Genomic DNA, 15,757 nt, shown 5'->3' with positions numbered 1-15,757 from the left:
ATGCGTTTATTGAGCATCTGCAGTGTGTGTTCTGAGGAAGCCTGATTGTGTTGTTAGCCATGACCTGCTAGATACTCTTTTCATTATGAACATAGACATGTGTGCAATCACTATTGGTTTTACATCTTTTACTTAAGGAATTAAATGTTTTATCTTTTAGGATTATGATATTTATCCTCCAGTTTCTTATACACAAGTCTTTAACAGCTGTTTTACTGAAAAATATTTAGTACTCTTTTTCTTTCTGATTCCCAAGAATCATATTTTACCATAGAAAGGTTGCCTCATCCCACGATAATATGAACAGTATATTTTCTATTAAGGAGTTGCTGATTTTGGTTTACATTTAACTCTCCAATAGGGAATTTATTCTGTGCAGATGATGTGAGCAATGGGCTGGCTTTTGTTTTCCTAAATGGTTACCTGTTGTTCAAACACAGCTTATGGAATAGATCACTTTCTTCCATGGACTTAAGTGTTTAATAATAAAAGTGAAGTCCTTGTCCATGTAGGAATATTCTTCTGAACTTCCTTTCTCACTTTTAGGTCTCTACATGGAAATGACATTTCTGTTGTGCCTGAAGGTGCCTTCAGTGACCTTTCAGCCTTATCCCACTTGTGAGTACCTGGCTATGGATGCACTGCTGGGGTCATATGCTCTCTGCTAATCAAGTTTGGACTAGTCCTCTACAGCTCCTTTGCTGTAACTATTAGCTGTACTCAATTTCATCATTAAAGAATATGTACAGAGTTTCGCAGCGGATGCCTTGCCATCTATAAGTAAATGTCAATCCATTTTTTTTTTTGGCTGGCAGTCTTCATCAGTTGGGTGGTCTCTGCTCAGCCAGAAGTGTCTTTTATATATGAGCACAGATCCCCAGCCTTACTGTCCATTTTTTCTCATTGCTCTCCGATACTTATCTAACTCTACTTCCTGAAACTCTGTCCTTTGTACCACTTCCTCCACGAACCATAAAATGATTTGCTCAAACTGGATTCATTTATACCGCATATATTAGTTAGCTTTGACCATGGCGCTGTGCAGTACTGACACCACTGAATATTTTATAGTCTGGTGTGCTTTGTGGCGTATATCTTAGTATGTGCTCTCTCAGTGATCCTCTTCTACTTCCGTACTTACATTTGCAATAAAAAATACAGGTAGAAATGGAATATATACACATAAAAAAGATGTATGCTTTCATGTATATATTCATATATAAGCTATAATAAATGACTATATTTTAAATAATATACACACACATGTAGATATAATTTAAAGTATTATATATACAAATGCACACATATATATGCATGCATATATATTCAGACACATATATATGATATATATATATATATATATATATAATCATTATAGAATTCTGTCCTTACCTTAATACTAGATGTAATATTAAGACATCTCAAAGCTAGAAGGAAGAGAAGAGGTCTGTCTAAGATGTGAGAGCTTACTTGCATGATGTTGAGATGATAGAGATGTTGCCAAATGTTGCATAATAGAGGTTACCTTGTTCTGCCTGGATGTCAGAGCCAGTATGATCCCAAGAAGATTCACACATTTCAAAGCACATTGAAATTTTAGATAGAAAGACAGTGAAAGAATAATATCCTATATTTAGTCATATTTCACCTGAACTTGCTTTCTGGAAGCTCTGGTATCAATATGGTTTGTATATGTCCATTTATAGGATGGATGCCTCTCATTTGTATTCATTTCTTTAGACTAGAGGCTGCAAGAAGCAAGATTTCATTTTTGAGCCTCGGCATCTTTCTCTCTAAAGGTCCACATCAAGACCTCTCTGTAAACATCTCAGATGTGCTCTCACAAGATGCAGTATGAAACACCATTGATTGTAGGGGTGTGGCTTCTGCTCTCAGAGAGAATGCTACACAAAGGAGGAAATAGATTTAGGGTCATGGATCAAAGAAGGCCACACAGCATGAGTCCTGTGTGACCTGAGCAAACAGTTCGTTATGTGGCTCTCCCCACGACGGTGATCCAGTTCAAAGTGTCTCTGTCCTGTCCCTGTTCAGCCTTGCTTCTCAGTTATCCATTTGTCTTTCACTCTGAGGATCATTAACAGCTCTTCTCGCTCACTTCTCTCTCTTCTAACTCAGGAGCGCGTTAGGAAAGGTCAGCAAAAATCAAGTGAATCAAGAAACACCATTTTGCTCATGCTTTGATTCGAAATGCAAAGGAAACATTTACTGCATTCTTATGTTGATTCAATTTATATATTTATTCATACAATGTAAGGTGTTGTGATATTGCAAATATATTTTAGAGGACTCTCTACAAATTGAATGTAATAGATTACAATTAAATTTCACAGCTCTGTAGCTAATCAGAGGGTAACTGAGCTTTGGAAAACTGCCTTATATACCCACCTCTTGTGTCCAGTCATGGTTTTCAGCCCATTGGTGAACCTACTAATTAATAATGATAAGTCATTATTAATATTAGCCTCACATATTACTATATTAATAAAGTAAGATAATCTGTAAAAATGGGTTAGCCCAGATCCTGCAGATTGCAATGACATCATCAGTGCTAGCCGCCTTCCTTATGACTCCTCTATTATTAGTAGTATTTGTGTAACTAAATCCAGGATTCTAAAATGGAAGAACAGGAAATGGCAGACCAACTAAGGAGTGAATCAGTGCTGGAGAGTGGGCTTCATTTTTCTTTATAGTGGTCCTTTCCCTGGAGCAATATTCCTGACCTTTGCCACTTACTTAATGAACCCAAGTAGTGTAGACTTTTGTACCCACTAGCCCCTCTCGGAGAGGCCAGCCTGCTCATTCACAGTATATGTTTCTGCTATGTAGCTTTTCCTGAGGATTGCATCTGTTTGTCTATAGCCAGTCTTCTTAGAAATGGGAGTTCTTTGTGGGTCAGGAACGAATCCCTGTTTATACTGGAGTACACAGCACCTTGCATCCTAACTGAGTTCTCAGTGACCAATTGAGGCACTCAGAAAATACTAACCACCCCTTAGATGTTCTTAGACCCAAGATAAATGCGTCTCTCTGTAAAGAGACCTTGTGAAGGCCAAGAAAGTGTTAACATTATTTATCCCAGCCCCACAAAAATAAGGAAAGTGGAAACCTGCAGTTTCTCCATTTTCTTCTAAGTTGTTGTCATCAACAAATCCATAGGGATTTTCTACTGAGCATCACTGTGAATCTGTTGCGTTAGGAAATAACAATGCTTCCATACTTGTGTGTGTGTGTGTATGTGTGCTTTTGTGGTGTTCTTTTTCCAGAGCAATTGGAGCCAACCCTCTTTACTGTGATTGTGACATGCAGTGGTTATCCGACTGGGTGAAGTCGGAATATAAGGAACCTGGAATTGCCCGCTGTGCCGGTCCTGGAGAAATGGCAGATAAACTGTTACTCACAACTCCCTCCAAAAAATTTGCATGTCAAGGTAGGGCTCTTAACTGTTTACACGACTTCTGAACCCCTCCCTACACTGGTCACCACAGAAAGGGCAGTATTTGTGAGTAAACTCCCAAGGTCTAGGTGGGAAAGAGTTTGTGTTCTCAGCCCATCTTCTTGAACAAGGTAAGCCATCTCCTGTGATTCCCAGTTAAACAACTGAGCTTTTCAGTTCCATTTTAGCTCCGTTAGAATGAATACACTCTCCTGAAAATGTAGGTAGACATGTACAAATTGGAAATGGCTTTCTTAGTCTCTAACAAATAAAATGTTTTGCTTTTGCTTTGTCTGAATGTGCCCCTGCTCTTAGGGCTGCCAGGGCCCTGTGGCTTCCTAATCCCAGGTAAGGAGAACAGAACCAAGCCTCCTAGTGTTCTAGCCAGGCATTCCTGCTGCTCCCCCTCCCCGTGCCAAGATTTCCTGTGTCAGTGTTCTCTCATGCTTGCATCTACTCCCATTTCTTCCCTTACTTGTCCCTTTGTTGATGTACTTATAGATTCTAAATAGTATTTTTTATGATAAATGTAATTTTATTCTCTCATTCTAAGAATAGTACTCCAGACATTCATAGTATTAAATAGGAAAAATCTAAATGGGGAAATGTAAACAGTAATAAAGTGTTTATTTTTTTCAAGAAGAAATAAACTGAACCATTGGTCACCAGGTATAGACCTAATAACGATAGACTTATATATCAATCCATTTGGGGAAATCAAATATGTAGATTTAGTTGGTAACTTTTGCCATTCTTCTTAACTTGTGTATATTTTTAAAAACCCATTCTGAAGTACTAGAAAGGAAAAATTATTGATACTTCTAAATGTAAAATCAGAAAATGTAAATTGTAGGTATTATGGAATTCAGAGCAGTTTGTGGTGTGGTCAGTCCCTCTCACATTTACATACACTGCCAAAAACATAAGCTTCTAAAACTTGACCATTTATGCAGGAAGAAAAACATAATTAAGTAAGCAATACTGTGTAGTGGCTTAGCTCTTGAGCTGCAAACTGTACCCTGGCTGGTTAAATCACAGCTTAATTATCCAGTAGTTAGGAAAATCTCACTCTGTGGCTTAACCAATCTGGGCCTCAGTTTCCTCATCTATAAATAAATAGACATGAGACTCTATAATATGAGAATGTGAAAGACTTTTAAGATTAAGCTAGTGCCAAGGCTGAGGAGATTGATTAGGTAGCCTTGCAAGAACAAAGACTCAAGTTCAATATCATGAACACATGTAACAAAGCACATCAAGACAAACAAACAAGCAAGCAAACAAACCAGGCACAGAAGCACTTGATTATAATCCCTAGAACTAGGAAGATAGATTCTGAGGCTTGTCGGTCATTGATTATAATCCTTAGAACTGGGAAGATGGATCCCGAAGCTTGTTGGTCGTCTAGCCTAGTGTACTTGGCAAATTCCTGGATACTGAAAGACCCTTTCAAGGAAAACAAGGAGCAGACTCGGAAATAGCTCAATCACAAAATTCTCTAGTATACCCTGGTGAATACTTGTGACAATAGGCATGGGAACCAGAGTGTGCATACTTAGTGTCTGAGTGAAATTACACATGGTGGGTAGCTCTGTCAGTGTGGAGACAAGCAGAGCCCTGGAACTTATCAGCCAGTCTAGTGAAAAACCCTGTCTCTAAACAGAGGGAGGAAGGAAAACCAACATTAGCCTCTGGCCTCCACAGGCCGATGCACACACATAAACATAAGTGTAATCATACTACACATGCACAATCAGAGAGAGAGAGAGAGAGAGAGAGAGAGAGAGAGAGAGAGAGAGAGAGAGAGAGACCATACTTCACAAAGATGAAATGACTGGAAATACACAAATCACACTGCCTTGCACAGAGAAATCACCCAGTAACTGTGCACTTAATTGCATTACTCTTACATTCCAAGACACCAACAAATACAATCAGACAACATCCTTGAGCAGGAATAATTTTTTTTAAATCAAGAAAGATTAGCTAATTTTAACAGAAACAAAAGCAGCATTTCACTTAGTGCACTGCACTGCCCCTTAATAGTATATACTAATAATGAGTTTTCACAGAGTATGGAGTGTTTCACTCTATTCTTGAACAATTTATCTTTACATGGTTCCTGTGAAAGTACTGTGCACTTCCGTTTTGAGATACAGTAACTGATTCAGAGTAAAGGAGTCACGGTTTGAATGATCAATCTGTAAAGTCAGAACTCACTACTGCTTCTCTTAGAAGTTTCAGCAGAAAATATTTTTACAAGAACCATTAATATCAGTAAGCTTACAGCCTTGCTACAAAAGTATAGTGAGAAAAAAAAGTTGAGAACTCTCTCCAGTGATGTTTTGTTTGGCTGAAGGTAGCATATTCTAATCTATTATTGGAACAGACCACTCAGGGAAATCTCTTGGGTCCTGTCCTATGAGATTTCATGCTTTATGAGCTTGAAAGCAGTAAAATCATGTGGCTTTAAATATTTTATAATTTGATATTTTCATATTTGAACTTAACTCCCCCATTTGTATGCCAGTGTAAAATGTTTTTCTTTCATTCGTGACAGTTTGCTAAGTCTAACCTTTCATTTTAAGATTTAACAATATGTAATCAAATTATAAGAAGAAAATAAATCATCTTTGTTTAAAGACATGTGTATTTACATATGTACATGTAATTTTTCTGTAGGAAAATATCTATATTATTTTATGTATTTGATTTTAATTAAAATACATATTTGCATTATATTTCCTATATGGAAAAGTCACATTTTTATGACATTAAGAAAATGAATAGATAAAATAGATGTTCCTAAAATATTTAGTTAGTGACCATGTGAGAGCATTCTTGAGTAAGAAAATGATGGTTCAGGATCATAAGCTGCCCTTGCAATCACATGCTTATCCTCTACTCATTAACACTGACAAGATCAAGCATTCTTTAATCATAAAAAGAGACTTTTGCCTCTCCTATTGCTAGTTTTTCACTAAGAAAATCAGTGTGCATTGTTGTCATTGTTAATTTTAAATATCATCTTAAAGCTCCTAGTTTAGCAAAATACATCCATATACACAGCTAAATCATCCACTCCTTCATTTGACAGATACTCATTAGCTGTTCAAATGTACTAAACAGTAAGTACTTGATTGGAAATATGTGATGTCTTCTTTTAATCATTTAACAAATATTTTTGGACTTTGGGTAGCTACAAATTATAAGGCAGCATTGCAACACGCTAAGGATCCAGGAAATGATAATTAAACTTCTATTTGTGTGAGGCTGCTTAATACAAAGTTAGTTTATATGGAATCTTGGCGATAGAAATGTGTATAAGCTGGACATACATAAGTAATATCTAGCTAGATCAAACAATGATGAAATTGTAGTGATAGCAGAAGGCTATCAGGAGGTTTTTGCAGGTGGCCACAGGGTCTGAGAGTCGGACCCTGTTGCAAAAAGGACAAGGGTGAGATACATAGGTGTTTCAGAGATAGACGTTCAAACCAGACAGGAAAATTACAAACATATACAATTGCTTCATCAGGACCTACTGGTACAGACTTATAATCCCATTTACTCAGCGTGCTGAGGCAAGGAGTTCTCAACCCTACCTGAGTTACTTAGACAAAAAGTAGTACCCTTTCCCAAGAAGAAAAAATATATATAAAAACAGAACTGAGGGGATCATTGATAAGTTAGTTGCTTAGGATGCCCAGACTCCTCATTTCAGTCCCCAGCACCAAGGTGTCCCGCGCAGCCTCCTTGCCAGCAAGAAAGACGCGGGAGCCAGGATCCTTCTGCAGACAACTTTTATTGAACAATGAAGGAGGAAGACGCAGAGCACAAAGGGTGCCCTGCTTAAGTAGGTCCCGCGGCCACGGGGCAGCGTGTGCGAAACGGATTGGCTATTAGGTCTTCACCAACTATGACGCCCCGGGCTGGGCGGTGATCAAGCCTGGCTGTACAGCTGTCGCATGCGCACTGACTCGTTTATTAGGCTCATCCCAGACAAAGGAGATAGGAAATTGGCGCCAATTCAGAGCGCGGCTCTCCACATCTCCCCCTCTTAATTACTAAATGAAGAAGGCAGATTCAGAGAAATGGGCCACCCTAGGATGAGGCCTCCCAAAGAAGACTGGGGCTAAGATGTCCAATCAAGGCAAGCTCATTATTCTGAGTTTGCTGATCAAGGCACATATTCCCGAGCCAAATATGACCACCACTCTCTCAGGTGCAATGGGGAACGAGCCCCGCTGAGGTGCAAGAGCTGAGGTCAGCCAAATTGATCACTCTCCCAAGTGCAATGGGTGAAAACCCGTTGGGGTGCAAGAGCTGATCCCATGGCTAAACTGATGGGGAAGGGCCATCATCACAGGGGTAAACCCCAAATCCAAATCTGGCAAGCAGGACCAGGAAACACCCAACCTTGTGCAATGGACATAGTCCTAAGGGTGCATGGGCTGTTAAGTGGTCGTACCAGAGGTTTATTTTTTGAGCAAGGCGAGCCAAAAGTCTGGGGGGGACCCCTGATCCAATGCCATGAGTGCCTGTGCAATCACCATCTTGTCACGGTTTTGTTGGGCTTTGACCTTGTAGACCATCCAAAATAAGAGCACCGCTCCCACAGTAAGGGCAAAACCCCAAAAAGCCACCCCCGCCCACTCTTTGAAGTAAGAAAGAGCAGAGGAAATCCAGGAAGAGAGCCCCTCCGTGAGGGATAGGTCCAGGCGGGTCGAGTTCACTTGGACAATGGCGAATCTTAGCTTCCGGAGGGTCTCCTCAAATTCGGCTGTCCAATTCTGCAACAGGAATTGAGAAAGGGCCTTCGAGAGGTTAGCTGCTCGAGTAAAATTTTCATACTGTATGGAAGTAATGCAGAGGCCAGACAACTTTTGTTCACAACCCAGTTGGGCCATTTGCCATAAAATATCTAGTTGTTCTTGGACTAGATCAATACGTTGGTTAACCAACATTAGGCCTCCCAAAATCTGTGAATTGGCTGAGACCTGCTCGTCAAGAGCTGAGGTTACTGCGGCAGACAAATCATTAATGGTTTCTGCTGTCTGTACAGAAGTAGACAACGCAAGAGCAGAAGCAGTGACAGAGGCGGCCACTGCTGAGGCTGCAATAATGCCCACAATAACTGCTGAAATTCCAAAATCTCTCTTTACTCTAAACAAGCTGAGACTGTTGGGTGCCTCCACAGGTACTGGAACAAATCTGGGTAAACGAGCTACCATAGCAAAGGAATGAGCAGAGGCATTCCAACATAAGGCATAAAAGCAAGTAGAGGGGGTACAACTCAGGGTGTTTGAATGAATAGTACTACTGTTACTTATAATCCAAACAAATGGGGGCCACACACATATTGGGGTAGGCACAAAATTTGTCCTTTTAAAGTCCTTATAGGATTTTACACTGGAGGTCCAGAAGAACCTACCAGCGCCAGAGACTTTCCCTGTCCAATCAAACTGCAATTGGCCCTTGGCTGCAAAACCTCCTTTTGACATGACTACAGGAGATAAGTCAGTGCAGCTCCCATTTACTCCACAGAGGAGCCATTGATCAAAGGGGTTAATATTGCTTCGTGCAGGATCCATATATGTAAAATTATATCCTGCAAAGGTGCTGTTAAAATACGTATTGATGTTAGGGGAAAAGGAAAAGTAATTTGTGACGGTCCATGAGGCTTCCCGAGCCTGGCAGCCTGTCCAGGGCAAAAGAAGGTCATCTGTCATTGTTCCTCTGCAAAAGGGGGCCAATTTTGGCTGAGAGAGGGGTACAGTCCGTTTTGTCCCAGCCGGCCACCATCCGGATAGAACTGTAGCATTACTCACTATATCATGTTTATCTCCCCAAGAGGGTGCCTGGAGCCAGGCTGCAGACTGATTGTAAAGTGGGATGCAGCTAGTACTGTCATTGAGGGATTGAACAATGACAAAGCACAGACTTCCCAGTAGGGAAAAAGTCCTGTTGTTATTTACATGATGAATCTGGTCATCCATGGGCAGGAATGCCAATCCCAAGGTTTTATTTGTGGTGAAAAACCGGGGGAAAACTTTTGCATCATGCATCACAGGCATGGGCAGCGGGAATGTGGTCATGATTCCCCAGCGAGGCTCCCCCGTCACCGTCATCAGGGTCAGGAGGGGAACCCAGCGAGCCATCTGGAGCTTCCTCATGGTGATGGGTCGAGTCATCCAACAGGATCTTCCTCGTCAATCTCTCCGGCAGCCAGAATGGGGCGCTTTCTTCCTGCGGGAAAACACAAACAGCTCCCCTGGATCTTATTAAAATAGGATCCGGGCCTTTCCATTGTCCTGTCAGGACGTCCTTCCATTTAACAAGCTCTTTTGGCCTAGTTGGTTCCTCATAGTGACGTTCGGCTGCTGTGAGCCCATGATCATCCATATTCAGGAAGTTTAAAGTAAAGAGTGCCATGGATACTACCACGCGTGGCACTGAGGGCAGAGCTTCCTCTATACCCCCTTTCTGTTTAAGAAGATAAGACTTGAGTGTGCGGTGGGCACGTTCTATAATGCCTTGGCCTTGTGGATTGTAAGGCAGGCCAGTCAAATGTGTAATTTCCATTTGGCGGCAGAATTGGCCAAATTTTTGAGAAGTATATGCAGGCCCATTGTCTGTTTTTAGAATTTTTGGCTTACCCCAGGAACTCCATGCCTCTAGGCAGTGTTGGATCACGTGTGTGGCCTTCTCACCAGTTAATGGGGTAGCAACTAATATACCTGAACATGTGTCTACAGAGACGTGTAGAAACTGTTGCCTGCCAAAGGAATGGACGTGAGTAACGTCCATTTGCCAGATTTGTAAGGGTCTTATCCCACGAGGATTTATGCCCACATGAGGCACAGGTAGGAATTGACAGCAGTTCTGGCATTGGGTGACAATCTCTCTGGCTTCCTTCCTGGTGATGCCAAACCGTTGTCGTAAGGTTTCAGCTGTCACATGAAAGGTTCTGTGGAAGTCTCTTGCTGCTTCCACCGGAGGGCGTAGTGCGGCTGCTATTAGCTTTGTCGCTCGATCCGCCAAATCATTAAAATGAGACATCGGTCCTGGTAAGGCCGAGTGTGCCCTGATATGAGTGATATAAATGGGATTGTGCCTGGAAACAAGGAGTCGCTGTATTCTGGCAAAAAGTTGAGCTAACCGACTGGTTTGTCTAATCATTCCAGCCGTTTCTAGAATTTTAACAGCATTAACCACATAGGCTGAATCTGAAATTATATTTAATGGTTGGTGAAAGGTTTCTAATACCTTCACAACAATCAGACATTCCACAATTTGAGGTGATGTCTCAGGGTAATGAATGGTGGTAACCTTGCCCTGTACCACATAGGCTCCTATGCCTGTTTTGGAGCCATCTGTATAGACGTCAATTCCATTAGGTAAGGGTGATACGGAGGTAACTTTTGGAAAGATTATGGCTTGGTTCGAGAGAAATTGTAAGATTGGGTGCTTCGGATAGTGATTGTCTATGGACCCATGAAAGGAAGTAAGAAGGATTGCCCAGGAGTCTGAAGTACCAGCCAAAACCTGGACTTGCTGAGCTGTGTAGGGCACAACTAATGTGGAAGGCTCCCTGCCAAAATGTGTTAAAGCAGCTTTTAATCCCCTGAGACCAAGCTGCGCTATAGCATCAGGATACCAATCAATGATCTTTGCAGGAGAAATACCAGGGTGGATCCATAAAAGTGGTCCCTCCTGCCATAGAACTGCAGTAGGAAGTTGTTGAGTTTTAAATATGCACAGGTCAAATGTCTTAGTGACATCTATACGTTGCAGTTGTGCATCTTGCAGTGCCTTTTCCACCAGGGTGAGAGCCTTATTGGCTGTTGCTGTCAAACTTCTGGGAGAGGAGATGTGTGGGTCACCTTCCAAGATATCAAATAGAGGTTTTAAATCTATGGACGGAATTTTTAGAAATGGTCGAAGCCAGTTAATGTCTCCTATGAGTTTCTGAAAATCATGCAAGGTATGTAAATGGTTTTTGCGTATTTCTAACTTCTGTGGTACAATCTTGTCAGGGTGGATAGTAGACCCCAAGAATGACCCTATCTCTGAGATTTGCACCTTTTCAGAGGCTAGAAACAGTCCATACTGTCTTAGAGTCCGGACCAACACAGGGTAGGAAGCCTGTAAAACGGTCAGGGTTTGATGGCACATGAGAATGTCATCCATATAATGTAACAAGAGTAAGGATGGAAAGAGACTTTTAACAGGCTCTAGCGCTTGTTGTACAAAAAGTTGACACATAGTGGGGCTGTTGGCCATGCCTTGGGGTAGCACCTTCCATTGGTATCGCCTGTCTGGTTCTGAGTGGTTAACAGCGGGAAGGGTGAAAGCGAATCTTTGTCTATCTTGAGGGCACAAGGGAATAGAGAAAAAACAATCCTTAATATCTATAATAATCATTTTCCAGTCTTTTGGCAAGGCCGAAAGTAAAGGGAGGCCCCTCTGTACTGATCCAAAGAGGCGCATCTGAGCATTAATGGCACGCAGGTCATGAAGCAGTCGCCATTTGCCTGATTTTTTCCTAATGACAAAAATTGGAGTGTTCCATGGCGAGGTGGAAGATTCTAAATGACCCAAATCTATTTGTTCTTTGATTAATACATTAGCTGCCCTAAGTTTTTCGGAGGATAAAGGCCATTGAGGAACCCATATGCTTTCCTCCGTAAGCCAGGGTATGGGTATGGAACCCTCAATGGCGGCTAGGGAAAACCCAGGCCTTGTCTGTTAATCTTCCCTTTTTGTGGGATAGGGCTCAATCTCCCTTGCTCTTGCTTCCCTAGTCCTTTACCCTCCATGTAGCCCATTCTGTGCATCATGTCAATAGCTTGTGTTGAATATTCATTTGTAAGGGTTAGGCCTAGATCCTGTAGGATGTCTCTCCCCCATAAGTTAACTGGCAGAGGGAGGACGTAGGGAATAAAACTGCCTTTTATTCCCTCCTCTGATTGCCAAGACAGAGATTTGGAGCTAATGGCAGGGCAGGATTCGTATCCAAGGCCCTGTAATGAGTGACTAGACTTTGTGGTGGGCCATGCTGTGGGCCACCATTCTGAAGAGATAATACTCCTATCTGCCCCAGTATCCAGGATTCCTGTAAATTTCTTGCCTTCAACCTGCAACTGCAGGGTAGGTCTACTCTTCAGGTTCATGACCAGATAGGCTGAGTCAGTACCTGAAGTGCCAAAGGAACCTTCTCCTCCAGGCGATCCGGTAGAGGGGAGGGTGTCATGAAGACTTGGTAGTAATAATAGTTGTGCTATGCGATCCCCTGGGGAGATGGAAAAAACACCTAGGGGACTAGAGCAAAGAACTTGAAGTTCTGTTGAGCTATTTTGGTTCACCACTCCTGGATGGACAATCAGCCCTTTTAAGGCAAGTGAGGGGCGGCCCAGAATGAGTCCTACACTATTAGGTGGCAATGGACCCCGGAAGTTCACTGGGACCGGCTGGATGCCCATAGATGGTATTAGTAAGAATGAGGAGGTGGCACAGAGGTCCAATCCTGCGGAGCCTCGCGTTGCTCGGCGAGCATTTCCGTGTTGCGTTGTGTCCCATACTTCTTGGGGCCCTGGGATCTGGGGCCCTGATAGCCGTTTTTTGAATTGACCTCCGCTTTATCAGTAGTCCTATCATGCTGAATGAGTCTGCCCTGAATGTCTCTAACAGAGCGACACTCATTAGCCCAATGATACCCTTTTTTGCATTTTGTACAGAGGCCTGGAATTCTTTTTTCAGAAGAAACTCGGCAGTCTTTTTTTAAATGGCCGGGCTTTCCACAATTAAAGCATGTAGGCCGTGAGCCCATACGGGGACGGCCCTGCCCTTGTAGGATGGCAGCAGCAAGACCGGCGTTTGTAAGTGGGCCTCCGGTTCCTCTACAAATTTTGATCCAATCAGTCAATCCCTTATTTCTTCTGGGCGTTATAATTGCTTTACATTCGGGGCTAGCATTCTCAAAGACTAACTGCTCAATCAGTGGCTTAACCCTTTCAGGGTCTCCAAAAATTCTGCTGGCGACTTCTGTCATTCTGGCAACAAAGTCTGAAAATGTTTCCTGAGGACCTTGTATAACCTTTGTAAGATTTCCTCCTGCTTCCCCCTTTTTGGATAGCAACTTCCATGCACGGATAGCCGCCCTCGATATTTGATCGTAAACTCCCCAATCGAAATTTATTTGATCATCTGCATAAGGACCTTGACCAGTCAACAGATTAAAGTTCCATTCCCTTTGATTGCCTTGTGCATTCGCATTGGCCCTGGCCTGAACCATGGAAGCATCATGCCATAAGGCTTTCCATTCCATATATTGTCCCATTGAGGGGAGTACAGATTTTACAACATTCTCCCAATCAGCAGGAGTCATGTGAGAGGTGGCAAGCCTCTCAAGTTGCATAATTGTAAAATTAGCATCAACCCCATATTTATTCACCGATTCTGCAAGCTCTTTAATATCTTTAAATTCGACAGGTGCATGAATTCGGCCGCCACCTTCCCCTTCTTGTTGAAAAACAGGGAAGGCTTGTGCCAGCAACTTTTGATCCTGTTTTGAAAAGAAGGATCTATGAGGGGGGGCCGCATAGGGCGGTGGTGCATTATGGTCCCCCAGATGTGTTGGGGCACTAGGGCGAGTCCCCACCCCAGAAAATGTAAGATTGCGCTTCCTACTTGAGACGCCCACAGACTTAATGGTAGGCGTGTCGTCAGGGCGGTACCGTTCACTTTCGTACCGAGCTGCCTCTTCCTCTAAGCCCACCTCTTCTGATGAGCTGAGGTGTTCGTCTGAACTGGAACTATCCAGCTCAAGAGCCTCTAACTCCTTTAAGGGAGGATACAGAGGCTTAGATTTGCTAGATGACTGTCCTGCTCCCATCTCACCCAGGGCGTTCTTTCCCTCTCCTAAGTCTTCTTGAGATTTTTGAAATCTCAAGGAGACCTTCTTTTTTGACATGTCTTTTTTACCTTTTTCATCCTGGCGCCTCTCTGGTTCCGTTTCTGATAGACTATCCTGTAACTCCCTGAGGGCATGTTGACTAGCTTTTACCAGTCGAGTATGAGGCTTGTCCGTTAGGCAAGAATGGATAAGTTGCCAGACACTTTCTGTGGGGCCGGCTACTCGGCCCTCCCTGGCAGCTGCTTCAATCTCTTTCCCCAACTTTTCCCATGATGGGACCGTCAGGGAGCCTGATATAGAGTACCAAGGAGCGATGCGATCTACCTCCTTACAGAAGTTTCGTAATACGCGCGTAGAGAGTTTTAAATCTCGCTCTCTCAGGAGTGTCTGTAACGACAGTGCCACCGAGTGTGATGCACCCATATTAGGTTGATTATGGCTTCACAGGACTAGCTAGGGAGGAGGGAGCTGGCCAGGGCTTATTTACGACCCCAGCTAATTACGGCTTCATAAAACTAAAACCCCCGCCGAAGGGATGGGCAGCAGCACATAAGGAGGAAAAATAGCACAATTGCCACAAAAAAGAAACCAAAAGCCTCTATAGCCCCGACTGTAGATGGAGACAGCTTTGAAATATCAACCCCAAAGAGATGATAGAACATACCTCTCGGAACCTTCCGTGGATCTGCAGTTCTGAATCCTGCTCCGTTACTGGAGGGTCTCCTCGGTGCCAGCGATAACAAGGCTCTCCCGGCGTCCCGGGCTTCGGCACCAAATGTCCCGCGCAGCCTCCTTGCCAGCAAGAAAGACGCGGGAGCCAGGATCCTTCTGCAGACAACTTTTATTGAACAATGAAGGAGGAAGACGCAGAGCACAAAGGGTGCCCTGCTTAAGTAGGTCCCGCGGCCACGGGGCAGCGTGTGCGAAACGGATTGGCTATTAGGTCTTCACCAACTATGACGCCCCGGGCTGGGCGGTGATCAAGCCTGGCTGTACAGCTGTCGCATGCGCACTGACTCGTTTATTAGGCTCATCCCAGACAAAGGAGATAGGAAATTGGCGCCAATTCAGAGCGCGGCTCTCCACACCAAGGTGTATGAGGAAGTGAAGAAGAAGAAGATGAGAAGGAGGGAAACAACAAAGATGAGAAAATGGAGGAGGGTCATCATCATGGAGGAGGATCATCATCATGAAGGAGGGTCATCATCATGGAGGAGGGTCATCATCATGGAGGAGGATCATCATCTTCATTACCTCTTTGCTTCACCATTTCACACCCAAAAGCTAAAACATCAAATAATCTTAGAAACCTTTTATCTCTGTAAAATTAACATCACCCTATAACCTAGTTTTTTGCATTCCTTCCCCTAGCTTTATATATTAGT

At 43.0% G+C, this 15,757-nt stretch overlaps 1 protein-coding gene across 2 annotated transcripts in view; it reads left to right on the top strand.

Moving 5' to 3' along the window:
• Positions 1–15,757, top strand: part of SLIT2 (slit guidance ligand 2) — a 339,504-nt gene that overhangs the window by 271,847 nt on the left and 51,900 nt on the right. For both annotated transcript variants that reach the window (XM_084798055.1, XM_084798054.1), the window contains 2 exons: positions 547–618; positions 3,285–3,448. In XM_084798055.1, the coding sequence (XP_084654181.1) occupies positions 547–618; positions 3,285–3,448 (236 nt within the window). The remainder of the gene's footprint in view (positions 1–546; positions 619–3,284; positions 3,449–15,757) is intronic.

The sequence above is a fragment of the Acomys minous genome (assembly GCF_964271855.1).
Source record: "Acomys minous genome assembly, chromosome: 10".
Taxonomy (NCBI): Eukaryota; Metazoa; Chordata; class Mammalia; order Rodentia; family Muridae; genus Acomys; species Acomys minous.
Note: the sequence above shows the minus strand (reverse complement) of the source record. Positions and strands in the feature narration are given on the sequence as shown.